The sequence below is a fragment of the Rhopalosiphum padi genome, chromosome 4, assembly GCF_020882245.1.
Source record: "Rhopalosiphum padi isolate XX-2018 chromosome 4, ASM2088224v1, whole genome shotgun sequence".
NCBI classification, from domain to species: domain Eukaryota; kingdom Metazoa; phylum Arthropoda; class Insecta; order Hemiptera; family Aphididae; genus Rhopalosiphum; species Rhopalosiphum padi.
Window position 1 is genome coordinate 32,654,395 of NC_083600.1, and position 27,754 is coordinate 32,682,148.

Below are 27,754 nucleotides of genomic sequence, written 5' to 3' on the forward strand. Positions count from 1 at the left end.
GCCTGAATAAAAACAGCAAAAAAAAAAAATGTATACCAAATTTAATTTCTCAAAAAACACAAACCCTAAATAAACTAAATGATAAAATTCCAGGGTAAAATATTAAAATAATATCATCATTTCTAAACAAGCTACTCCAATTTAAATTTATTTACAAGAATATTATTAATAAGGCAAAAAAGTATCGTGCTACATCAATTATACATAATATATCAATAAATATTTTATATTATTCAACCAGTAGATGGATATTTAGTTTTATATTAAATCTAATAATAAAATTAAAAATGTATATTTAATGAATCTCTTGCAATACCTTAAGATGAAAGTTAAAATTGTCCCATAAAATAAAGCTTCATGACAACAAGTGAGTAGGTAGTAATTTTAATTTGAGACACTGCGTCGGAGACGATTACGCACAACAACAGCGTTAACTTCGGCCGAAAACAAATCCATTACAACGGTATAGACGTATAGTTCACACAAACACCTTTTGTTTCAATACGATAATTCTAACACACGAAATAACGAAAGTAATAGGAGATAATTACGAGAAACAAGTGGAAACACAGCAGCAATCTCGATACCGCAAAAATATTTAAAAAATCGTCACACCTAATAGATCCAAACGAAAAATGACCACAACAGATAACGCGGAAAATCCAATTTCGTAAAAAAAGAGAATAAGGAAAAGAAGAAGGGTGTTATCAAATGATAAAGACCGTTGTACATTATCTTTATAATCAGATCTTATCATATTATTTTTGTTCCTATCACTACCACAGAATTATTATTATTCTGTGTCACTACTTTAATGTTTTAATTTAAAATCACCGAATTGGCGAGTTATTTAATTTTCGTTAATACAATTTACAATACCTTTTAAGAATAATTATGATTTTAATTTTAAATTTTTAAATAGGAAATACCAATCTTTGTCATGGTCAACATATAATAACTATTACCCATCTAGAATTGGATTATTTAAATTGTTTCTGTTTTAAAATGTTGATAACTTACATCAATTTTTCATGTTATTAGTGTATACTATTAATTATTAAAAATACTATTTAAAAAAATTTTAATTATTGTATATCAACTACAGTATTAACATTATGGACAAGTTATGTCATAGCGAAAGGTAATATACATATTATGTATAATATATCCAAATAATGAGCCGTAGTAGTTTGTACTAATGGCTAATAAAAAAAAAAATAAAAAAAAAATATACAAATAATTTATTTATAATATATACATACTAATATACTATATTATTGATTTATTAAGTTGTTAATAGATCAATGTACTATATAGTATATTAGTATACACATTCATTAATAGGTATATATTTATGTAATTCTGTCTATATTATATTTACAGTATTGTGGGCAAAAGCTTTGAATACTGGAAAAATATATATGATCAAGGTATTATTGATCTCCATGCAGTTCATCTACAACTTAATCATTTAACATATGCTCTTAATCACAACTTGATTACTAATGAAGAATATTATAAATACCGGTTAAGCATAACTGACCAGTATAAATCATCTTTTATGGACTATAAACCATGTTCACTAATGAATTTTTGCAAAGCGTTAAAGAGACATAATTTAATGGACAATATAGAAATAAATAAACCATTGATAATTGATAAACATTCTGAAGAAATAATTTGTGAAGTACAAAATAATATAATAAATAATTCTGAAAATATCAACCAGCAAAATACTGAGATGGTTAATGTACATGACTATAATCTAAGTAAAGAACAAGAAAATAGTAATGATCAAATTGAAAAACCAAAAAAATCTAGAAAGAAACGTAAGAGAAAGAAAAAAAATAATAACGATTGTCAAAATATAGATTATTCCAATACTGTAGTAACAAATAATTCTGATGAAGGTGATAAAAAAATGAAAAATTCTGTTGTTACATCAAAGAAAACAGTAAAAATATTTATTCGTAAAATGAATAACAAGGACAAGAGCCAGATTGACAAAAGGAAATCATTGGTTTCAACTCAAAGATCAGTTAGAGATATGTTCAGTAAAATGTTAAAGCAATTTAAAAAGGAAAGACAATAATATTTTAATATTAATTTTATAATAATTATTTATCATTTTTAAATATCATAGTATAGAATTTAATAGCATACAATTATTACTGTACCTACATTGGCTACATAATTATATTCATGTTCTATACATTGTCTGTGATTTATTTATGGTTATAATTTATTATATTGTATGAATCTCATAAAATATTAAAATTGATTTATGATTTAATAAAAATAATTATAAATCTATAAAAAATACTACAAATTACATAGTCACCTATTCCATCATAATTAACTTGGTACTTAAGTACTTAGTATTGTTATTATTATCACACCCCCTGTCATAACAGTTTTATCAATAAAAAAACTTATTACAATATCCTTATCAAATTTTCAAGTATAATGATATTATTATTATTTTATAAATTTAAAATCCCTATAAACTATAAAGTATTAAATATTAATTCAAACTATAATTTATTATTTTATTAAAAAGTTTTCAATTATTATAATAATTATAGGATTTTATTTTTAAGTTTTAATATTACATGTAAAATTAGTATTTAAATTCAGCAGTTTGCAATTTTAAAATACGCATACATAATAATTATTAGATATGACTGATTCTATAAACAAAGAACTTGTTAAACAAGTACAATTATCTCTATCTAAATATATTAATAAGCCACAGCTAACAGAAAAACTGCTAAATAAACCGCCATTCAAATTTCTTCATGATATCGTAACAAATGTAAGTATTAGTTATTAAAATAAGTATAATTAACAAAAAAATAATCAACATTGATATACTTGATTTAAAACATTATTCATGCTTTTTGTGAGTTAGAAATTGTTTAATATCAATGGATTTTATTAAGCATTTTTTATTAATTTAGGATAATAAATTATTCATAATTTATATAATATATTAACCACTTATAATTTGAATGGTAACGATTTTTCTTTTTTTATATATATTATTTTAAATATAATTTTTTAGATAACAAATGTTATATAATGCTTTGTTTGTACTTCTTTCATTATTAATATTTAGTGTTAAGGAAATTAAAACTATGTATACAATACATAATGCATTCCTTTTGATATAATAATTTAATAACCATTATTGACGAATTTAAAATATATTAAAAATCTTAATAGATTGTTTTAACTTTTTAGGTCATCCAGAGCACTGGTTATTTAACAGGTGTTTTTACTGATGAAGAAATGATATCTACAAATGTTACTACAAAAGAAACTAAGATCAAATTTTTAGAAAAACTTATAACTGCCATCCGTAAGTTTTATAAGAAAAATTTATATTTTAAGTAATTTCATTAAATTTGCATTTTAAATTTTTCATTAAATAAAAACCTATTTAATATTTTAAAAATATTTCTAAGTTTTGAACAAATTAAAAAAATATGTATTCTATTCTTATTTTATATTTTAACATTACTATTTTATCAATAGGTTATATTATATATTACTCCTTTAATTAGGTACAATATTTTATTTAAATAACAATACTTTGCTTTCAGAATCAACAACAAATAAAACAATTTCAGCAAGACCCTCTAAAATTGTTGCAGGACTTGAAGTAACAAAGACTTTGGAGTTACTAACAGCAATTGTTTTTGGAATAGAAACAAAAGTAAAATAAATCTTTTTATTAATAATTATAGGCGCAACTAGACAAATATTTTTTGGTATTCTAATATTATAGACATTGGGTTATTAATCATAGTACTTTCCTGTTATACGAGACTACAGCTATTATCGAGACTATCACCACAAATTAAAATAAGACTACCAAAATCTGTCATTTTTCTATTACCACAGACTACTTTATTTTTACTTTTATTAAGAGGATATCGCACTCGCATGAACAACGTCCTCTTAACAGTTTAATCATACTTAATTCTTTGATATTTTTTTTTTAATCTGTAGATATTGTGGAGATGATCACATTCAAATTATATATATAAAAAAAAGAAATTAAGAAAATATTTAAATACCAAGTTATCATTTGTAATATATTTTACATGGCGCTACAGCCACATTTGGTGTACAGTTAAGTAGAGACCACACATCCATATCAAAATTAATTAAACGGCAAACACCACAACTTTCATTAGACTAGACTACTGTGAAATTACTGCAAAACAGTCTACTTTTTGTCACCTGAGAAACATCAGATTACAAAAACTAATAATATAGGTAATGATAGATATATATTTATAATAATATAATAGATATAACAATTGTGAATTGTGACACTAAAACACAGGGCATGGGTATTTTTCAGATAATTGTGGTAATCGCAACAACATAGGTAGTCTTGGGTGGTAATCACAAAAATAGCCGTAGTCTCATATAACAGGATTGTGATGTTGTCAACGAACAAAGTAGTCTTGTATAATAGTCAGAAGCTAGAATCTTTAACGTTTAGTGGTAATAACTTCTTGTAATAATTTTCTTCTCCTAGTTGAGCCTATGATTATAACTATAATAACTATTATTACCTACCATAACATATTTTTATATCTAGAATAAAGAAGTTAAGGAACAAAATTCTACTAATACAAAAACTAAAAAACCAGAAACTACAAAAATTAATCAAAATAAAACAAAACTGTTAGAAAAAACCAAATCAATAGAAAAAAAAGTTAAAGAAAATATTGATCATGATTCCCAAAAAAAAATACAAAAATCTGATAGTATGGAATCATCAGTAGTTAAAAACAATGAATCCATTATTATAGAGATGGATACAACAACAAAATCTGTTGGAGAATTCACTATAAAACCAGTTGATGAAGAAATAAAGAGTATTGTGGATAGTTCTGTTAAAACTGAGTAATTTAGAAACCTTTACATTATATTTATCTAGCTATTATAATATTAATGTATGATTTAGAGAACTCAATGAAAACAAATTACAATCAACATTCAAATCTAAATTAGAAAAAACTAACTCAGAAGAGAATTCACTTCGGAAATTAAGTGAAACGCATGATATTAGTAAACCATTAAGACCCAAAAGCTCAAGACCACCAGCACCAAATCGTCGTCCTCAATCAAATACATATGCAGAGTAAATAATTACATTTAAATTAGTTAAATATAGTTTATTGTAATGAAGAACTTTTATTACATTTTAGGATTCCCAAACATTCAGACAATTTTTTTTCAAAAAACGATGATAAAATAAATGACATTGATGATAATATTGTTACAATTGAAGTACTAAACGATAATAAGTCAAATTATGATTCTTATACCCAGGTAACATGACTATTTTTATAATAATTATGGAAAATAAATTTTCTAAAAATACTTGAATTTATATTGTATTTAGGAAGATGGACAAGGGCATCTTGTATCACAAATACTTCAAACACAAATAGAATTTAATACTAAAAAAAAGACAGACTCTTCAAAAATAGTATGTTAAAATTTTTAAATTATAACATAATTAAAAAACATTTCATGTTCTTATACATAAAAAAAATCATCTTAACTTTTTTATTTTAGGAATGGGAAGGAAAAAGTGCTAAAGATCAAGAGATGTTAACTAAAGAAATGGATACAATCAGGCAATTCATTCAAGACATAACAAAATCTGCAAATCCATTGAGTAAACTTATCAACAATATGCAAGAAAATATTGACCAAATGAATCGAGAATTGAACTACTGGAAAAATTTTACTGAAAAAACTAATGAAAAACTTGATATACAACAGCGGTAAAATAAATTGTAAATTTAAAAATTAATTTTATTATTATTAACTGATTGAATATCATTATAACAGAATAGCTGAAGAAAAAATTAAGCCAATGGTTATCTTATTGGAAAAACTGACTACTGAAGTTAAAGATGAATTGGAAATGATGGATTACTGTAAAGCAAACATTATGAAAAACAAATCTCATATTAACTATTTAGTTTCAGAAAGGTTTATGTTAAAAAAGTAATTAAATACAATTGTTTTTTTTAAGCTTAGGGAATATTAAATTTATGGCTTTATTGTTATTTATTATCTAGTTAGCTAAAAAATGTACTACTTAGTTAATCACTGAAATATTTTGATCTCACATTAAACGTTATAAAATTTAAAAAAAATAATTTGATATGTATCAAAACACAAGTTTTCTACAAACTTGTATCAAGGTCTGAATCTGATGTATCACTGGGATATACCATGTCATGTGTCTTGTCTTCTTGATTGTTTGTTTTTTGTATTGATATGTATTGATACTCTTAGATTTTTTCTATAAAAATCTTGATAATTTTTTTTCTTACACTCAATAAAAATTAAATAAAAAGAAACTAAAATATTATTTTTTTGCCACTGTAACTATCTATTCAATAGCTCCTAAAGTACATATTTAAATTTTCTTTTCGTATAATATAATATTTAATGCTGTCCGTTTAGCTTAGTCACACTGGTAATTAGAGAAATACTGATACTCGTCTAAATATATATGGCAAAATGGAATAATATGTACACATATGCAACATATAAATAATTTAATTAACAATAAATTTACATTTTTTTTTATAAACAAATACTTAAATAATCCAACTGATACAAAGGTCTGATGGGGTAATATTGTCTGAACACATTAATATTAATGCCTGATTATTCAGTTTTTGATGCCTTTGGGCTAACAATTTTTTTTTGTGTCCACATTAAGCTAAACCTAAAAAAATATAAATTATATTTTACATAATATTTGTAGTAAAATATTATTACTGATAGTGGCATAAATAATTTAAAAACCAATGAAAAAAAAACATTTTGTTCTACCTATATTTACATAGTTTGGATGTTTTTTAAACATTCACCCAAACCTAAAAAATAACTATGTAAAGTTACAAAGTTATTTTTACACCGATATTCAGCATGTATTTGCATAATAATCCAATTTGGAATTTCACATTACTTCATTTTAGGGATCCAACAAATGCTCAAATTGAAAATTGTTTTTACAGATTTACAGAATTTTAGGAACAAATTTCTATGTATATACCTTTACGTGGGCGTGATTTTTTTTCTTTTTTTGCGTCTTTATTTTTTGATTTATCAACATAACTTTTTTTTTGCTTTTTTTTCATCATTTCACCATAATCCAAGTCTTCTAATTTTCTCTTGTTAGCTTTAACTCTATTATCAATTCCTAGAACAAAAAAATTACAAATTAACAAAAGTTTTTTAAAAATAGAAAATTTGTGTCAAGATGTATTATTTTTAATTCATAATTAGGTATCAATGTGTACTTTTATTATATACCTTTATAATATATTATTGATTGGAACATAATTACTCTTAAAATGTCAATAAATTTAAATAATGCTCAAAAAATGTACAAATGTACCTACATGATACATATAACCATAAAGTATAGGTAAACTATATTTTACCTATTGGCTAAAGGCTATTACCTAAACTAATTTATGATAACCCACATAGTGCATTAAAATTATAAATATATCTCTACTCTATGACTACCCAAGAGTGACTCACCAGTCAATTGGAATATTGCCTGATGGTTTGTTTGATATATACTGTTTAAATAAACATTCATTCAGTTCCCTGACATTTTATAATTTTTTGGTTATAACTTATAAATAAATTGAATATTTGGTTTTGTGATTGATTGAAACTGTGAATACCTATTGAATATAACATAAAGTACTTACCTAATTCACTTGGAATAATATAAATGGGGAAAATTACGTGTGATTATTTTACTCCAAAATATAGTTTTTAATCAGTGTACAAAAACTTCATCAAAGTAATTATTTTTAATTTGTGAACTAAACCAATGATTAATGACTATTGACTAGTACAAACTTGAAAAAAAATTCATTTATCTGAAGACAAATTTTATAGCAGAAGCAATTATTAAGTTTTTGTTTATCGATAATTAAAACCAATATTTTGAGTGAAAAGTAAAAAATTTGCAAAATAATTAAGATAAATAAATAAATAAAAAATACCTAGATAAGTGAGTAACTGCTTTATTGAACATCTGAGTCGATAGGATAAATAGTTAATAGTAAATACTTTATAAACAAAGGAGTCATATTAAATAATAAATAAGTATTCTAGCATTGCAAAAATTGGAAAATAATTAAGTGTCTCCTTCCATCCCCACCGAAAAAAAATTCTGGGTAAAAGGTACTTTAGAAAATGACAATATAACGCTTGGTAAAAATTTCAAGTTATAATGAAATAAATGAATCAAATCAATTTAATCGAAAATTATTGGCAAAGTTAAAAATTGAAACATTTTGACTATCTACTTAATACTTAATACGTGTATCTACACAGACACCTACAAAAAAAAATCACATAATTGTAAAATCAATACATTCATTGCTCTGCCCAGAATCCGGGATATTACGTGAAACCAGTTTTTCAAACTATTTAAAATAAATATTCTGGAGACATGTGTAACGTATATACGTTGTAATTAAATTTATAGTATATTACCTACCTTTATTAATTATTAGTTATTATTTAAGTTTTAGTAAATAAAAATAATTTTTTTTACGTACAATGTTATAAATTATTAAAATTAAAATTTAACTTTATTCTATTAATAGAGATATCAAATAATTTAAATATATCGAAAACGATATTATGATAATTCGGGATTATAACGAGAGACAAACTCCCGGATCTGTTTTCTTATAAAATGTGCTTAATGCTGTCATTCTAATATTTTTAAGTGATTTGTGTCTAATAGACTTACTCAATAATGAGTTACCTATACCCACTTAAACTTGAAAGCTAGGTAGGTACTATACAGTTAATGACTTAAGCCTTAAGGTTTTCCCGATTTCTTTGATTGTTATCTCATATTTAATTAATTACGTATTATTATTTATTATTGCTACTTATATACCAGAACTTGACGGCTTGTTATGTACGGTTCCTGAGTGTAAAACAACTCTTTCGTTAATTTGTCTTACTTGGCAGGGCTTTACACGCGAGAAACTCTAAAAATGAAAAATAAATGCTTTATTTTTATCGAAAACTATAGGTAACTATAGTTTATTATTTATTGGTCACTATTTACATTTTTTTTATTATTATTACATATATATATACTAACACATTAAATACATATTAACTATTAGTAATATTAATGTTACTTTAGGTATAGCCGGTATAGATACTTGTTGCATTATCGTAAGTAAATAACAATGTAGACATGTGCCTATAAACTCTAATAGTCAGAATAGACCATAATATAGGTACCAATAAAAATTAATTAATAACAAAAATAGGTACTGTTTATTATTTAATAAGCATCTTGAAATGAGACAGTGACTCGGTGTCGTATACTGACCACAGGAAAATATAACTTTTATATTTTTCTATAATTTAAACGTATTGACGTGAAATTATTTTAAAATATATTTCCCTAACCTAGTAAATTTTAAAAATTACCAGTTGACTAGTTTTGGAGACTAAAATAATATTTAATATGTTTAATCTTATAGCGAGGAATGAGTTAAAGTAAATGTAACACTATATAGTAATATAACTGACAAATCGATAAACACGAAAAGCCTGATTAATTAATAATAAACGAAATATTATAACATCATAGTATTATAGAAACATTAGAAACTTATTATTAGATTTTAAGCTGTGCGATAAATGTATTTTTTTAAATATTATTATAAAAAAAATAACCAATTATTGCAAGTACAATGTACAATAGGAATTGTTTTGTTTACATATAAGACATAATAAAGTTATATGTTATAAATAACCTATATAGGTAGGTACAATGTAATAATAATATTATTCATAATCTGGTCATTAAATGTATTATTTAATGTATAAACAATAAACATATGTAGATTAAATATGAATAATAAATCGTGTGCTTTACATTGATGTATCATTTATAATAATATACATACTCCCTTCATTATAACATTCTTTTTTTTCTGTTTCGGCTGAGCAACCACCTGCTTTGGCGCTATCGGCTTATTGATAACCGGTAGAGGAAACCACGCCTCGTGGGCCACACGGCGTTTGGTTCTATCGGAAGTTGATTTTGCATGAAGTTCAGCTTCACTCAAATCTTCTCTAGGCAACTATAATATACATACTATTATATATTAAATGCAATAAAACATTAAGTCTAAGGACATTCATGAAACTTTTTCCTGAAATTAGGAACTTTGACTAACACGTGTAGCGTTGAAAATATTTAAATAAATATATTAATAATATATATATATTGGTATATACATACTTATATATATATATATATATATGTGTTTAATACATACCTCAAATACGGCTTTAGAAGTCCGAGGAATTTTTTGCGGTTGAATGCCTAAAAAATGAATAAGGAAAAAAGTATTAACAATTATGTATTATATAAAGGTACTTATACCGTATAATATACATTATAGTATTATACAATATAACTACAATCTACATGTAGGGCGATTGTTAACGTTCTTGATTTTAATGACCTGTAAACTCTCTCAGGTCAACTTCAGTATTCAGTATTTAGTACTACCTGAAGGTTACGTGTAAACTTTCCTAAGTCTATAATAACTTCGGTTGTACATTATAATCATGAACATACAGACTTTAAAATTTAAGGTATCTATCTATTTTGTTTTGTGGTCTTTAAAGTCTATATTTTTCTTTATTTTGGTATTAGAGTTTTTACTTACTTTGTTTTATTTGTCATAACTTTGAATTTTTGTATACACTTCGTATTGAAAATCTTTTATGACATTAATCAAAATAAATAGAGATGGAAGAAATGGTCAATTGGATGAGTAGTAAGTACTAGAAAAATATAAATTGAAATACGAATGGAACGGTTCATAAGCGTTGGTTGTTATAGCGATAATGCTAAAGACCATATTATTAGAGGATTTGATAGCATTTTCATTAATATACATCTGAAATTCTGAACTAAATACGAAACAAAAGTTTCCAATTCCTTCTAACAATCCTAACTTAACTTGGAGGCATTGTTACAGCTAATTTGGATACATATAAAATTTCAACATCATTAGGATCTATAAAAACTAATCCAAAAATATAACACAGTCGTTCCACTCGTTCCCAATTTCACTAGAAACACTGTATATTTAAGGCTACTTGCGAAAGTTTACATATTACTTTCAGCCTACCCTTTCAGGTAAACATAATTTTTGACCCAGGAAAATTCACTAGTTTTAAAAATCGGGAGAGTTTACCGCCGACCTACTTGTAGGCTACACGTATAACGTATAACTAGACATAAAACAATGTAGGATAAGTAGATTTATACATTTATAATAAATTTAACTTTTTATTAACAGCTTAACAATGACATTTTTCGGAATCAAAATATATATATAGGTATACTACAAATGTATGTAAAGGTATAAACAGTGACGTAATTGTGGGGGGGGCAAGTGGGGGAACTTGCCCCTCCTGAAAATTTTTTGAAAGCTTAAGGTATATATTTTAACCGGTGGGGGAGGGGTGTCAGGGTTTTGATAATAATAAATATATTACATTCATTATACATTGCCCCCCTAGATTTTTTCCCAGTTACGACACTGGGTATAAACAGTTATAATTTTAAGTATAAACTTTAAAAATCCAAAACGTTAATAATTAGAAATATTTCAAACTAAAAATTAAAATTTTGATTCCTATTGTATACGGACCTATTTAATATTTATATATAGGATACAATATTCATATTATATTATATTTTTTTATGTTAAATAAATAATTTAATTGATTTAATTTGTTTAAAAATATAGATGGTTAAGTCTGCTAATCATTATAGACTATTATGTGTAAAAATGTAAAATAAATACTTAACGAGGTTAGATTTTAAATTATACTTACTTATATTTTGGTACTTTTTATTTGAAGCCATCTTATAAACGGAAATTACTTTAACGTCTTTAACTGAATTAGTAACACGAATTGAATCGGTATATAATTAACTAATCCAGAAAAAATATTAGTGTAATAAACAGGAACAAAATATTTGCGATTAATAAACAAATTGTTAATTTAATTTCAGTAACTAACAATCGGAAATCAACAAATAATGTTGCCAAGATACTATTAAAAAAAAAAAAAAACTATCAAACACGTTAAATAATTCCTTTTCAATTTTACTTATGTGAATTAAATTTATATAATATAAAGTAGATATTTATATTATTTTGTATGGCTTTAACGGCTTAAACAAATGAAATAAATATTTTACACTTACTACAAAATGACAAGATGTCTGAAAAAATATTGGTATAACTGTATGATAGTGTATAAGTACCTACCCCGGTTTTATATCTAAAATATTATAATAAAAATATAATACTTGGTAATTTGTCAAAGTAAATCATCGTAGAAACATAATATAATTAAGTAGTAAGTACCTATATATTTATATAGGTACGTGTATAATATGTATATTAATTAAAAATAAAATGTTTATATTGACGAATGAAAAAAAAAACACCAAATTAATATAATTAATACAATAATCTATTATAGGTAGTCGTGTTGTGAGCTGCAGCGTCGAAATATCTCGTCTTTATATAAGTTTAGAATACTCATTATTCAGTATATTATATATAGGCACTATTATGATATGTCAGTTTTCCGTTCGCAACAATTGGCTGTGGCCATTAGTGGTATATATTGCCTTAGTGGTTACCAATAATAACGTCAATGCCGGTAATTGTTTTTATACAAATATCACTATATTATATAGATAATATTATTATTTTAAACGATGTTTTTTAACTTACACTTTTGAGGTGCCATTGTTCTTAACAAACACGATATTATAATATGTCAAATGGTCAATGTAGTGGCTAATGTTCAACATATATATAATAACTGAGATAGTATATTATATTGGTTTATATCGACATTAAATTGATTACACCTACCTAAGCTGTAATAATTATTAAACTATTGTTTTGTACAAACCAAACATACTAGTGGTGTCGTAATTATGCAGAAGAAAGGAGATAATATGCTTCTATATATTGTGTCATAATGATGGATCATCCTCTCCTTAGTAATTTTTTTTTTACTTTATTCATTTATTAATCGCGCAGTACAAACGGTACGAAAAGGACAATCTGATAGCTTTAGGTATAAATATTAATGACACTCGAGTCTATACAACCAAAGTATGTTTAGTATAAAATCGAGTGTACTTATGAAACAAAACAACCTATTGAAAAAACTGAGAGTGTCCATTCGTTCGTATAAAATATAAATGGTGGACTAAAATTAGGGCGGTATTTCAAAGTTTAATCATTGTCTTGTCACATCCCGATTCGTTAACTCATCATGCATCAACACAGGGATTTACATGATGTGTCATGTATACGGTATAATATTGTCTTTCTCGAACAAATACAACCTGCCTCTGAAGGTCTTGGGTTTCCCTAACCGTCTGCCAAACTGCTGCGACAACCTCGGAATGTTATTAACAAAATCTAACTTAATCTATTATTGTTACTTGTAAATTTTTTATTTGTGACCATGATTTCCCCGGAATAAATAAAATCCACTAAGAGTTATAAGGTGATAGAATCCAACGGTCTTATAAGTTATAATATTAAGGTAATATATTTATTCATTTCTACAAAGTCAGTGAATATAACATAATAACATCATGAAGATATGGACCTAGTGGACTAGCTGATGATGAAACCACTTTATATCGAAAATATATTACAGAACCATCACATGTTTTTAATTTATTATCAAAAAACACCTCATCTCTAAAAACAAAAATTTGTTATTATTATTTATCTATCAATTGATATCACTTGTTAGTTATTACAATTACATACTTGCGCAAGGATTGTAAATTGTAATAATTCAAATATCTATTCCTGAAGTCTTGTATGTTCGGTTGCATTACAACACGTATAGCAGGCGCTATACAAAATAATGCAAATTTAGTACAATAAATAGCCCTCATATAGAACCCATCCATGTACGTTATCATGAAGTAATTATCAAAACTAATTAAATTATTGCTTTGATTGGTATATTTATTAACCAATGTTCTTAATATTTTTGAATTATATACTATATTAACACTTATCTTAGATATTTTCGGAAACCACGAATGTGTACTATCCTGTGAAACTGCTTCAAAAGGACAAATTAATTTTGGTTTGTTTAGAAAATGTGTAGTTATATTTATTTACGCCTTCTAGGTAATGTGAAATAGCTGAATTTTGATATTAAGTACATAATTGCTAGTTTATCTGTTAATTCGCTCTATTATATCTAATAATATATAGTACCCACTTAGATTAAAATGCATTAAAATTTAAAAAAAGAATTATTTTATTTGTATAATTGTTTTGTATTAAAAATTGTGTCTTTGGAGATATTATAATTTAAAAAAAAAAAAACAAAACCTACAGGATTTTTAAATCAAATAATTAAATTACTGTATATAATCGTATACTATTGATGATATATTACGTTTAATTAATGTTTCAATTTTGAACAATTTTATGATAAATAAATTAACATATTATAAATAATAATATTATTATAAGTGGAGAGTACCACTCGGCACTCACGTAAGCTTTAGAACTTTATTGATCCTGTAATTCTAGTATTGATTTATTCAAACTTAAAAATATGTTCGCTTAATATTTACTAAGATCACATTAATATAAGCGTAAACGTGCATAAAATATGCATAATATTGAAATTATCATTTATACTAACTCGGGTAGTCGGGTCAACAAAACTAAATCAGTAATATTATTGCTGATATACCATATACATTAATATTATAAATATGTATATGCGAGTATGTGACCTTGAGTAATCATTAACAATGACCATCATCTATTATATTAATGATTATCATATACTTTTTTAGATACATATTTTCAAACAAATGATTATCATATATTTGTCGAAAAATACAATTTTATTTATAAATAAAACAATATACAATATACACAGCCTTTCTAAGTGTCAATAATAATTAGCAAGTATTACATACATACACATTCCTTATGCAAACGCTAAAATATAATCTGCATAATAGACCAATTAAATTTTAAAATTTGTAAGCATTATGATAAATAAGCAGATATATATGGTCGATGATATTATAAATTATTATAATATCCACCATGCACAATTGAATATTTCCATATATATATTATACAATATACATTTACTAGAATCAGAAAATCAATAATATAGGCAGGTATATTAATTCATAGATTTTTATAAAAATTATATTTATAATAAATATATCATAACGATTAAAATGTATTCCAAAAATATTATTCTATCATTAGCAACGATATATTTTTATTGTGTTTATAATAAAACGAATAAAGTTAAGAACAATTTTGTAAGTTGCCGAAGACCTCATATTAAATTATTGAAGTATCTGTCTGTGATTTACGTGAATTTAAAATTTAACGTTTCTATATATTGTTATTTACTCTCATTAAAATAGAATAGCCCTTAATTATTCTTTTATATTTCAAAGCAGCTGACTCATCGAAGTATCAGTATCTATATATGAACTAATATTATGTACTATGTAGGTAGTTTATTATTTTTAGCATTACACGATAAAATATAACCTAAATAGCACTTGTACCTGAATTTCCGTTATTGGTCCTTTTTAACATCCGTATAGAATTCCAATAGTATCTAATAAGTTTTATACTGTATATTATACATTTTTGTCGACTGTCATAAGCATAACTATTCATATATTATCTACCTATAAACATTGCCAAATTATACTAAAAATCTGATAAGTGGCAAACAGAGTTACAAGTTGGCGTTGATGAATAAAAAAAGTTTTTAGTGTTCAGTATAACAGTCAAGTATATTTGTACTTATATTAATAACGTATAAGGTATAAAATTACGTATAGGTACAGTATATAAATAAACTGTATAGTCTTCTTTGTGTCTAATTAATTACATTGTATATTATATAATTTAATAATATAGTAGTTTTTCAAATAATCAGATAAGAGGAATTATAATATATTTTTTTTAATAAAAATAACAATACGTATACATTATATAGAAAACAATAAAATGGGTAAATGCATTTTCCTATATTATATTGGAAAGTATAAAATGAACAAAGTGCATAGGTAGGAACAATATAGATACTTTTTTTTAAAATATCCTAATCTACTTGAGTTATTAATATTTTAGTAAAGTATGTATGTGTATGATTACTAATAATTTGAAAATAATGATACTACATATTATCATATTTTCTTATCTTGAAAATCATTTTGTATCATGTGCTATATGTATGCTACTTAGATTTGATGTAATGTAATTTTAATTATTACCTATAGATTATAAGTATAGATTGGTATATAACCTATGTTCTTGAATTTAAAAAAAATAATACTGCACATTTATACTAATTTTAGAGTATTACCTACCATTCTAATTTTAATCTTTTGTTATAAAAATGTTGCATAATTTTCATAGATAAATTATTGAAATAATAAATAAATGATACTTTTAAAAGTTTAGGTAGGTAGTAGGTACACATGAAATAAATAAATTGCAATATTACGCACGCACATATATTATCATAATTCATAATAAAATAATTAAAATTAATTGAAGTATTTATACTTTCCCGATAAATGAAATCATTAAATGTAAATATAATACCACTATAAAAACTGTATAAATAATCACTATAATAAAAGCTATCGTCTGAGTGTATGACACAAAAAATATGCCAAAACGGCATAGCATTCATGCTGCGTCATATAGTTGCCCAGATATTATAGTCCGGATTTAAGACGAGCTGGTCTGTAATTAGTCTCAAATGATTGCTATGGCATCTTAAAAGTTTTAAACAGCTCTATCGAGTAGGTACTGAATCCTACGAACGACTTATTATGGCTTATATTATTTTTGTAATCGATAATCAATGTGTTTTTATTTGATTCACGTACCTATTATTTAGAGTAGGTATAGGTACTTACTTCATGTCAACTATTATATTATTTATGTTCCTATTGCAGTATAGTCGTGCATGTCAGCCAGCTAAGTAAGACTTAATTAGAGATTGTATACATAGAGTAAATAGAAAACTATAAGTATTTTTAAGAATAATTTTATTACATTATTTGAAGTCATTAGAAATAAATATTTTTCAAACCGTTGATATAATTTACTATTTTCCGTCATTTTTATATTTTTCCTTATCATTTACTAATCATGATTTTAACTATTTTGAATGACAATACATATAAAATATAAATACAATTTTAAAATTACCCACTTCATATGCAATGCATATCTAATCTTTAAATGCATATAACTAGTTAACTAATCGTTTAGTCAATTTTTATATCGAACCGTTTTGCAAATATTTTTCCCCGGAATATGAAATTAAAAATGTAAATTTTATTAAAATAATAAAAATCTAAAAAATAATATAAATGTTATTTTTAATGACTTCGAATTAGGAAAAAAAAAATTTCAAAATTATTTATGTTTTTTAAAATAATGATAGCGCCTTACGTGTAAAAAAAATCCTACAGTGTTTAATATTAATATTTGTATCTTGTATCTATTATTATTTATTAATGTTTATAAAGTTATTTATATTTAATATGGGCGTTGTACTATCTTTTTTATGATTCAAGGATAAAACTTGGCATTATTTTTGATTTGGCCTTTCTACGATTTCGTCGATCGAAATATAATCGTATCACAAAAAAATATAATATTTCAAAAAAACTGATTATGCTGCAACCAAGAAATAATCCAAACAAACCGCCTATGTTACCTAAAAAAAAAAAATATTTACAAAACATTAAAATAATAAAAAATATTCAAAGATAATTGTACCTAATAGTTCGTTGAAAGGCATCAACGGAGTTTTTTGTATATCAATAACATGTTTCCTTTTAAAGTAAGTCATTACTAAAGCTGATTCTTCGGTGAGAACTCTACGTTAAATCCGAACAACATCAATAAAATAATTAGTTTTTTAATCAACTTTATCAGTAATGATTCAATTATTACTTACAGTTTTGGTTTTGTAGAATTTGTTGTCCAGTTCCTAAAAAATTCCACAGTTTCAAACTCATACTGAACACTTGTACACGATGGCAAACAATTACAACCTTTAATGTTAATTGACATGTTTAGTGTTTTCTTAAAAATCGAATAACCTAAAAAACACGAATTAGAATATAAGAAACTAAAATATAATATTATAAGGTTTAATAAAATAAAATTTAAAACTTACCGATAGTTGAGGATTCTCTGATACATTCTAAACTATCAGTACCGCAAACCGGAGCTCCCGGATCTCCTGTAAAATAACATGACTGTTATTATATTGCAACCCATAAGTATTACAATACAATAAAAGTGTTTTAATTTTTAAATGGTATATTTCAATATTTGTGTGTGTAAGTACTAAGTGTTCTTAAAAATTAAATAATAGATAATTTATAATTGCAGAAGGTATAGTATAGAATATAATATACTACTTACTTGGTTGAAAATAAGCATTGCAACCGCATCTGTTAAAAGTGTTATTGGCTCTACACTCAATTTCGCAATTGTGAAGTGTGTAGATTTTAAAAAACTTCAGTTTTTTTTCATGTTGAAAATAACAATTCCGAAGTTTTGGCGCCCATGAATTAATTTTATGTGAGGTACGTATAATATTCAGTGATAATGCAACAGATAGCATGCTACTACCGGTAACGTAAGCTGTAGGTTGGATTCCGACTGGAACATCCGCTGGACTATGAACAATCAACTGCAATTCATTTTAAATATTATTGGAATCCATTTTTGTATAGATACTTATATGGAAACGACAAAGACAAATACGCCACTATAGATTTGTGACAGTGGTCGCAATACACCACATGATACTATTTCGCTATTTTTTTATTTTAAATTTTACATTCAATTTTAATTATAGATAATAATATGAATTTGTAAGTAGATTGTAGATATAAAATAGTTTTTATAAAAACACTAAACAGTAAGTATTAAAATATATATATATATATGTATAATATATTTATACATATCTAAGGTTTACCTATCACAGCATTGTATTTACGAGGTAAACAAAAAAATATATGCCTTCAAAATAATTTTTTTAAGAGGAATGAATATGTATTCCGTTTAGTGCTTATTATTTAGACCATTTTAATATCTTCTCTTAGTGACCCAATGTACTTGTTTCGAATCACTTTAACCACTAAATTAGAGGCGAGTATATATTATTATAAGCTATAGGTAGTCATAAACGTACGCATAGATGTAACGAATGGGTTATGAATTAATGATTCATTTGAATTGAGTTTATTTTTAATTTAGTAAGTTGGTGAATATTTGTTTAAAAAATTTAAGTACATGGTATGAATAATTACAAAATATAGAATTTAAAATAAAAATATGAATTTAATAATATAATATAATTTGATAGATATGGTTGACGAAATTAAAAATGATAAAATATTTTATCAATGCAATAAGTTTGATTTTATATTGAAGCAAGTATCTGCACGGGTTCGACGTACTTACACATATGCAGACATAACCTTAAACATTGATGCAATGATGCACATAGTCCATAAATACTGTCATAAATCTACCTATATTATTAATATTAAACGATATTTTACTCATTTACTTTATCATATAGCATATAGGTAATCAAATGATATACAACTACATCATTTTTACCTTCGCACCTTTCGCTAGTTTTACTCTATGCAGGCACGTACACAAGAGGGTTTTTGGGTATTCAAACACCCCCCCCCCCCGAAATACTTGGTTTTTTGTATGGCTATTTACTTATTAAATTTTAATGTTAATTTTGTTATATAAATGTTTGTATTTAAAAAAGTATTTTAAGTATACCTAATTTTTATAAAAAAAATGTTGTATATTTATTAAAAAAATATCTGCTTTTCAATAACTGATTTTCAATAAATCAAATAAAATATACGATAATAATCGGTATACCGTTAGTCCAGAATCTCTTTTCGGACAGTGGTCTCCTAAATTCTTGTTCGTCAAATCAAAAACCAACCGAACCGCATTGTCGACGGTATCGCCCGTCACTCTCCATGGTACGTCAAACGGGGTTGCGTTTCGGCTGTAACCAGTTTCTGGGGTCCAGGTGGTTTGGTTTTTCTTTGCTATGATATCAGCTTGTGTCAAGTTTAAAAATGATGTTCTGCGTAGGACAAGCAATATTATTAGTATTGGAATGAAACCATGTGAATCGATCTATTGTACATAACATTATATTCATACAATCAGTGCTGGATCTAAGGTTCAGACGACCGGTGTGCAATTACTAATATAGGAGGTATCCTAACAAATTTCTTTTTATAAGTTATTTGATATATTAATTTTTTATGGTATTTAAGAGAGAAGATGGATTTAAAAAAATATATTTTGACTATGTAAATACCTCATGGCTCATGAGTCATGAGTTCCTTTAAATCGAGTCACTTAATAATATAATTTCTTAAAATAATTTTTTTCTTGACAATAATTCGATATTCTCAATAATTAATTATCACTTCATAAAATTTAAAAATCTAGTGTATCAATTTGAGACCCCCTAAAACAAACTTAGCCTTAAGGCTCGGTGCGTTATACTCTCTGCATTTTTTCCTTTTCCTAAATCCTTCACTGGTTATATTATGACGATGTAGGTACTAAATACACGATTTTAATACTTACGATTGGAGATAATTATTGTGCAACAACAGATGATGAGGAATCATATTAATTGAATAACACAGACCATATGATGTTATTATCGGTTGGATATAATCACAAGGCGAGTAGATTTCGTCTTGAATCCAAAATAACATCGGGATTAAATTCTTACAATCAGTCTTGTGGTTCTTAAAGTTAAAATAAAACGCATAAGTATCATCCTGCAAGTTGCAGGCTGCAACTCGTCTCATTTAAAAACAACAGGTATTATACTGTATTATATAGCAATAATTAGGGGTAGGAATATTTAATGCGCTTAAAACACCCCCCCCCCACAACTGCTCAGATATAGAAATACAATAAAAATGTGACTATTATTTATAATATTATAATGTCTTAAAAATGTTTTTATGAATATTTGAAAATAGTTGATTAATTACTTCATGTCAATATGTCATTGGTTATCATTTAGTTAATAACTAAGAACACACGCATTGATGTCATACTATATATTATATATACAATTATATATTTATATATTTCTAATGCTAACATTTTTTTTATATATGTAGTGAACTATTTTACGATTTCAAACATTGTATTATTGTATCATTTTAAGTAGTTTACATATATATATATTTTTAATTAGATAAATATAGAATAAAACTTCACTATAATAAATCTTATAAAGATGGAACTCTCCTTAATCATGGTTTATTTTAACGGAAAATGTTAATAGTCCCTATTTAAATATATGCAGTAGTTTTTTTAAGCACTCTAAAATGGAAAACTATTTATAACGGAAAAATGTGTTAGTCCTAATAAGCGATTTCGTTATACTATAATAAACTAAAAATATATTATATGTCTTAAATATCTCATATTTAAATTACATTTAAAAAAATACAATATATGTATATAATATGTCCTTATAGAAAACTTAGTAAATAATAAAAATTGAATAAAATTTGTCTAACCTTAATCACGTGTTCCCAATATTTTGAATCAATAATTTTTAAAGTCACGTTTTTATAAAGTTCAAACTTATTGCACAGTAAATTTATTACATCTTCGGTTTCTCTAAAATCAAAAATGATACATATATAATTTTAAAGATAATAATAATTATTAGTAGTATTACTTATTAAACGTATTGTCTCCGACTGTCCTATTGTCGATATGTTGAAGCTGAATATCACTACAGAATGTAATTGCCGGAAACGGCAGGTCCCATATGCCATACTTATTGTTATCCAACGTCAATATCGTTCTACTACTCAACCAATTGCTGTATAATTGATAAATTTGCAAGCCACATAGGGACATTACCAAAAACATAACACCAACCCAAAAAACCCTAAAAAATTGACGTTATTTTAAAATATAAATACCTCTAGTATAATATAATGATTAATGATATAAATAATATCATAAAAAATATCCATATTAAGAATAAAAAATAAAAAACTACAAATTAAAGACTTATTTTTGACTTAATTTCACTGTTTGTTAAATCAGTTTTATTCGAATTCAATACGATTAGGCAGATATCTAAATTTATTAATGTTCAATATTTAACTTATTTATTAAAAATATTGTGCTTTTGACCAAAATTATAATATATATACTTATCACAACATGTTTTTATATATTTTAATAAAAATAATTCTCATTGTTTTCTTAGTTTAGAATGTTTAAATGTGATTTTGACTTATTGATGCAACTTGATTCATAAGGTTACCTCATAAAGTATATAATATTAATATAATAAAAATAATAAATACTTAGAACAATATTATCCCGAGTTAAAATACACTTTAAAAAAAAAAAGTGATAAGAAAATAATTATTATAAATCACATGATTGCATTAAAATATATTATAATATGTACAAATATAAATACAGATAAACAAATCATAAACGTATATATATGACTATGTAGTATGTATAGACTATAGACTATAGAGTATAATATATCTTATTAAATATTATATTATTATGTCGTGACTTACGATATTATATATTAATCCAAAAAAATTGAGGATTAGAAATATTACCAATAAAATCAAATTTTAAAAGTTTTGACTTTGATATATATACATATTACATATATTTAATGTACATTATTAATATATATATATTAATAAATTGCAATACACCTGAACTATGTATCATGTCATTAAAATGATTTTCACTAAAATGGCCACAGCCACTACTTTTTACTTTTTTTGGACCGTATCATAAGAATTCCTATCATATGCATTCATATAGGAATTTTAAAACTTTTATTTATGATCACCCCGACACATTATCATCACAAACTAGTATATAAAATAAAAATTATATGTAATGTTACACAATGGGTAGGTGATAACGACTGGTGTTTTGTAATCATTTTTCGGTGCACCTTAATTTTTAGACATAACAACCATTGTTTGATTATTGGTTGTTTTTACTCACCTTTCCAATAGAGGTCTTTTGGGTTCACCCAAATACATTATGCCATGTAAACTTGTGATCGATGAAAATTCACGTAAGTAATTATTATTGGGCAGTAATAAAGATTTAATTTTCGAACTTTTTGTCCTAGACTTACGACGGTGTCTTTGAATTACAATTTCGCTGCGGGTGTTAAACATTTCTTTTTTTGCAACTCTATAACAGTTAGAAGACCGTTTTATAATTGAGCTCTTTTCAACCTAAACCATATTATTTAGTGCGTAAAGCGACAAATTATTACAGCTCATCAATCTATTTATATAGAATCAAACGTCATAAAAATAATTCGTTTATTTTAACAATATTACTGAAAAACAAATCGTTTAAACTGATGTCAACATTTCTTTACATTTATATGTTTGAATATTATTACTTCAATAGTCGAAATAGTTGTAATACGCGTTTCATTTATAGAGGGTTTCTGAATAATATCGAGTGGCTTACTGAAGCATTCAAATCTCGAGTACGTACTTGAGTCTTAAAAACATTCTATGTTTATAATTTTCCATTGAAGTATCAGCCAGCAGTAGCTAAAGACTGTTTACACTCCGTGCAGTCATTAAATATGTATAGTAAAGTGTCATTAAAGTGTACGATTGTACATAGTAGCCAATAGGTATACCTTATAGCCATAAAGGCTAAAGGCTTTATAGCAATATAGTATGAATATTCAATTTTAAGAATTGACGTGGTTATTGGGAGTGGGGTGGTCAGGCGGAGGCAGTACTTGATCCTATAGTTTAAAAACCAGCATTTAACATTTTTTTTTTTGACATTGTATTTAATTAAATTTGGTAATTGGTATAAAAATAGTTTAAAACTATTTATTTATTTATTTTAATTAATAAATAAAAAAACGAAACATTTACGTATCATACGTATCAAATATTACAATAAGTAACTGCCAACTTATTATACTAATTCGTTTTATTTGAATAAATAGTTTAAAATGATCAATCTAATGTAATAAACTATCAAAAATATAAAACAATTAAATGTTATAAAACTATTTTTTTAAACAGCTATATGATAGACTAAAGAAACACAATTTTTCAAAGAAAATTAAACTATTTTTTTTTTAATACGAGTATTATTAAAATCATATGATAATACAATATAACATAAGTACCCCTAGAATCAAAATTCTGGAATAAAATATATTATAGGCACTCTCGTAAATGTCACCCTAATAGTTTCGCTTATAGGTTTTAGTTACTATTCATATCGAATATTAGACTGTAAAAGAATCAATTAATGTCGAGATCTTGTTTATTATTACAAACATATATTATTATGTAGGTATATGGCCTTTAATGGATGCGTAATCTAACACAACGGTTTTTATTAATTAAATACCTAACCGTTTGAGATAAAAAATATATCATCCGATTTTACGGCAATAGGTATATTTTCATTCTACACAAATGATTTATTACTATTATCATATGCATAAACAAAGTACAATGTCTCGAGTACCCATACCATTGATTTTAGAATATTATAAAATCAATGCCCGTACCTATACACACACGTAAAAATAATCGTTTGTAGATAAACGGACGAGGAGCATACTGTGTGGTTATATAGGCGCGACTAAAACGGTTTTACAATCATTTAACAATTTTACCGAGTACGGCTGTTCTATAGGTTGTAATAAGCTATCCTTAAAAATGATTGCTAGTACTGCATTTTCCGTCATATTTTTATTAGTAATAATTACTAAAACTAGTTCGATGGATTTAGCTGGCGCTAAAAAGGTGTTGATAAAACCTTTATACGATGTGCCTCACGTTGAAAATCAAAATTCCGCGCCCGTGAGTAAAACAACACTTCCAATACTTTAATTGTTGGTTTTGGAAGAAATTAGAAATAAAATTATTAATATTTGCACCATTTTTTTTTTCAGAAAATAACTGTGTCAATATACTACGATAGTTTATGCTTGGATTCTGTAGATTTATTCAAAGATCAAATAGGACCAAATTTAGCGAAGTTTCAAAAATATGTCAACTTTGATTTCGTGCCTTTTGGAAATGCCGACGTGAGTGTATTTGATAATTATTGCCTATTTAAATAATCACAAATTATCTATCTAATTTTTTGTCGAGATCATTATTTGATGAAAATAATTTATATTTTGTTTTTAATTTTTTTATATTTGTAACTATATGTATTAAAATTTTAACTTTTATATATTATATTATTCTAAACGTTACAGAAAAAATTATTTGAAGGAAAATGGTTTTTCAAATGTAAAAAGGGATTGACTGAATGTATGAAAAATAAATGGCAAGCGTGTAGCATTCATGTATTACCATCCAAACTGCAAATATTGGCCAATTATTTGGTTTGTTACATGAGTTCTACAGGTGAAAGGCATTCGGGATATCAAGTAAGAATTTTTTTCATTAATTTATAATGTAGTAGGCACTCTGATAATTTTGTTTGGTTAGTGAAGTTTTTGTAAACTGTACGAAAATACATAATATACAACATATATACTACATAGTACAGTTAAATTTCATCCGGTGAAAATCACGGAAACCAGTTACGATCTTAAATTTGAAGTAAAACGATTTTCGTATTAAAATTTAAAATTGTTCAATTAAATTATTCTTTAAATATTATACTTTATAATTAAATAACAAGAATCGAAGATTGATTTAATAGTTGAATAATAACTATATCGTTTATTAGAATATTAAAAAATATATTTATCTATAGATTAGGTTATAACAATTCAAATTTCCAAAAATATAGAACCTTCTGGTTTCTATATCATACCACTATAAACTCGTTATTTTATTTTAAAAATGGATAAAAATAAATATCTTACAATTTGCATTATTACTTATAGTAATATATACAATTCAGTGTTATATTTTAGCATTTTATCCGAAATAAATGTATAGAACATAATATTTGACTAACAATTCAAATTACACTTATTATCTTAATTCAATTATTTGTCAAAAATATTATATCCCCGCATCTGAAAAATGTATCCTAATTCCGCGAAAACTGTTCTTAGTAGGTATAATTGTTTGTACTCATGAATAAACTACCAAATTAATTAGAAAATTTAAATTTTCAATAAATAAATCGTTGCTTGAAAATGAAACATCATTACATTATAAAATAAATACATTTCTCAATTGGCTTTAAAGTTAAAAATCTTCTAAACAATAAAAGTCTTTTGCTATTTTTCTCCAAATATGTGTCATACTTAAGTTTATTTATAATACAATTATTCATTTATAATTCATCTATTACAATCGACTTATTATAATTATGTTAAAATAAAGTATTATTGTGATCATATTCTATAATTTGTCAAGAGTAATTGGAAAATTGATAAACAGTATAATAAAAGTATTCCAAATAGATGAAATTATTTTGTTAAAAATTAAATTATTATATTCAATGAGCGTTTAATGATAGATAACCTGTGTGATTATTATTATAATAATATGATGGAATAAAAGAGATTATTTGTAATATAGAACATGTATTTCAATTTTTTTTATTTTTTTTTTTATTTAAATATTTTGAGCATGTGTTTTATTCATTTATTCTTAATTTTAGTGTACAAGAAATATGGGTTTATACGATGAATATTACGGCAAGATAAAGAAATGTTTTATAAACAGAGAATTAAGCGATTCGTTAATGGTTCAGTATAGCAATCGGACACAGAGCGTTTTACCACGATCGGCTCAAATTCCTTCTGTTGTTATTAATGGGGTAAGTTTATGACACCAATATAAAATGTCGACTGTTTAATAAACGCATTTAGTCGCGGGTAATCAATTAAACTGAATGTATCATATGTATTTTTAAGCCTTAAACTGTTTGAATTTCAGGTGTACAACGAAAATGAACAAGACGAAGCAAAATATAACATAGCAAACGTTATTTGTAAATATTTACATCCTAAGCCCGCTGGAATATGCTAACTAATTGAAGAAAAACAACTTTAAACAATATGATATCCGTCCAGTATAAAAAAGTAGTAATATAATGCTATAAGTGTAATTATTAACTATATTTTTTTGTAACTCATAGTTAATGGTTAAAATAATTACTTACATTGTACTACTACTTTGTGAAATGTATATTATAATTTGATGTATCATCATTTCAAAATAAAAATTTTAGTTATAATTATTTTATATTTAGCATTTACAATAAATTATTATAACTATATATCATATATATTATGTTACAATAATGACCTTGTGCTTATCTTGAAAATACAATTTGAGTTCCGTAACTTTTTATATTATTATAATATACCGATAAGTTTAATCAGCGATATAAGTATTTGCGATAATAATTATTTACTTACATATTGTTTAATTATCAATATATATACTGAAATATATTTTTTTGTATTAATAAACAGTGAAATAATCATATTT

At 25.0% G+C, this 27,754-nt stretch overlaps 6 protein-coding genes across 6 annotated transcripts in view; 3 read left to right on the forward strand and 3 right to left on the reverse strand.

The window, feature by feature from the left end:
* The window catches only part of LOC132931003 (segmentation protein cap'n'collar), a 92,523-nt gene extending 91,854 nt beyond the window's left edge, over positions 1-669 (reverse strand). The window contains exon 1 of the mRNA XM_060997174.1: positions 317-669. The gene's annotated coding sequence lies outside the window, so the exon portion shown is untranslated. The remainder of the gene's footprint in view (positions 1-316) is intronic.
* Positions 670-805: 136 nt separating this feature from the next.
* LOC132931005 (probable serine/threonine-protein kinase tsuA) lies at positions 806-2,228 on the forward strand. The gene is made up of 2 exons (XM_060997176.1): positions 806-1,141; positions 1,384-2,228. The coding sequence occupies exons 1-2, from the start codon at positions 1,116-1,118 to the stop codon at positions 2,090-2,092; spliced, it is 735 nt and encodes a 244-aa protein (XP_060853159.1). The 5' UTR covers positions 806-1,115; the 3' UTR covers positions 2,093-2,228.
* A 151-nt stretch (positions 2,229-2,379) lies between these two features.
* Positions 2,380-6,101, forward strand: LOC132931004 (TRAF3-interacting protein 1). Its single transcript, XM_060997175.1, has 9 exons — positions 2,380-2,815; positions 3,244-3,361; positions 3,606-3,718; positions 4,616-4,923; positions 4,985-5,161; positions 5,229-5,352; positions 5,426-5,512; positions 5,602-5,813; positions 5,881-6,101. Exons 1-9 carry the CDS (start codon positions 2,681-2,683, stop codon positions 6,041-6,043), a joined length of 1,437 nt encoding a protein of 478 aa, XP_060853158.1. The 5' UTR covers positions 2,380-2,680; the 3' UTR covers positions 6,044-6,101.
* A 907-nt stretch (positions 6,102-7,008) lies between these two features.
* Positions 7,009-11,995, reverse strand: LOC132928923 (uncharacterized). The gene is made up of 5 exons (XM_060993872.1): positions 11,965-11,995; positions 10,389-10,435; positions 10,014-10,190; positions 8,984-9,077; positions 7,009-7,249 (listed from the first exon to the last, which is right to left on the reverse strand). The coding sequence occupies exons 1-5, from the start codon at positions 11,993-11,995 to the stop codon at positions 7,077-7,079; spliced, it is 522 nt and encodes a 173-aa protein (XP_060849855.1). The 3' UTR covers positions 7,009-7,076.
* A 5,507-nt stretch (positions 11,996-17,502) lies between these two features.
* Positions 17,503-21,015, reverse strand: LOC132929722 (pickpocket protein 28-like). Its single transcript, XM_060995253.1, has 7 exons — positions 20,856-21,015; positions 20,127-20,340; positions 18,633-18,903; positions 18,382-18,447; positions 18,160-18,304; positions 17,979-18,079; positions 17,503-17,916 (listed from the first exon to the last, which is right to left on the reverse strand). Exons 1-7 carry the CDS (start codon positions 20,987-20,989, stop codon positions 17,762-17,764), a joined length of 1,086 nt encoding a protein of 361 aa, XP_060851236.1. The 5' UTR covers positions 20,990-21,015; the 3' UTR covers positions 17,503-17,761.
* A 3,860-nt stretch (positions 21,016-24,875) lies between these two features.
* LOC132930633 (gamma-interferon-inducible lysosomal thiol reductase-like) lies at positions 24,876-27,505 on the forward strand. Its single transcript, XM_060996607.1, has 5 exons — positions 24,876-25,147; positions 25,240-25,374; positions 25,552-25,725; positions 26,919-27,077; positions 27,197-27,505. The coding sequence occupies exons 1-5, from the start codon at positions 25,004-25,006 to the stop codon at positions 27,287-27,289; spliced, it is 705 nt and encodes a 234-aa protein (XP_060852590.1). The 5' UTR covers positions 24,876-25,003; the 3' UTR covers positions 27,290-27,505.
* Positions 27,506-27,754: the final 249 nt, after the last annotated feature.

What these genes read in the sequence shown, in the direction of transcription:
- LOC132931005 (XM_060997176.1), top strand. Translation starts at nt 1,116, where the DNA reads ATGGACAAGTTATGTCATAGCGAAAG. An exon ending in AAGTTATGTCATAGCGAAAG is followed by an intron (nt 1,142 to 1,383) that starts GTAATATACATA and finishes TTATATTTACAG; the next exon opens with TATTGTGGGCAAAAGCTTTG.
- LOC132931004 (XM_060997175.1), top strand. Translation starts at nt 2,681, where the DNA reads ATGACTGATTCTATAAACAAAGAACTTGTTAAACAAGTACAATTATCT. An exon ending in AAAACTTATAACTGCCATCC is followed by an intron (nt 3,362 to 3,605) that starts GTAAGTTTTATA and finishes CTTTGCTTTCAG; the next exon opens with AATCAACAACAAATAAAACA. An exon ending in ATTATGATTCTTATACCCAG is followed by an intron (nt 5,353 to 5,425) that starts GTAACATGACTA and finishes TATTGTATTTAG; the next exon opens with GAAGATGGACAAGGGCATCT.
- LOC132928923 (XM_060993872.1), bottom strand. Translation starts at nt 11,995, where the DNA reads ATGGCTTCAAATAAAAAGTACCAAAATATAA. An exon ending in TAAAAAGTACCAAAATATAA is followed by an intron (nt 10,436 to 11,964) that starts GTAAGTATAATT and finishes TTCATTTTTTAG; the next exon opens with GCATTCAACCGCAAAAAATT. An exon ending in AGAATGTTATAATGAAGGGA is followed by an intron (nt 9,078 to 10,013) that starts GTATGTATATTA and finishes TTTCATTTTTAG; the next exon opens with AGTTTCTCGCGTGTAAAGCC.
- LOC132929722 (XM_060995253.1), bottom strand. Translation starts at nt 20,989, where the DNA reads ATGTTATTTTGGATTCAAGACGAAATCTACTCGCCTTGTGATTATATC. An exon ending in CACAATAATTATCTCCAATC is followed by an intron (nt 20,341 to 20,855) that starts GTAAGTATTAAA and finishes TGTCCTACGCAG; the next exon opens with AACATCATTTTTAAACTTGA. An exon ending in CAATGCTTATTTTCAACCAA is followed by an intron (nt 18,448 to 18,632) that starts GTAAGTAGTATA and finishes GTTATTTTACAG; the next exon opens with GAGATCCGGGAGCTCCGGTT.
- LOC132930633 (XM_060996607.1), top strand. Translation starts at nt 25,004, where the DNA reads ATGATTGCTAGTACTGCATTTTCCGTCATATTTTTATTAGTAATAATT. An exon ending in AAAATCAAAATTCCGCGCCC is followed by an intron (nt 25,148 to 25,239) that starts GTGAGTAAAACA and finishes TTTTTTTTTCAG; the next exon opens with AAAATAACTGTGTCAATATA. An exon ending in TGCCTTTTGGAAATGCCGAC is followed by an intron (nt 25,375 to 25,551) that starts GTGAGTGTATTT and finishes TAAACGTTACAG; the next exon opens with AAAAAATTATTTGAAGGAAA.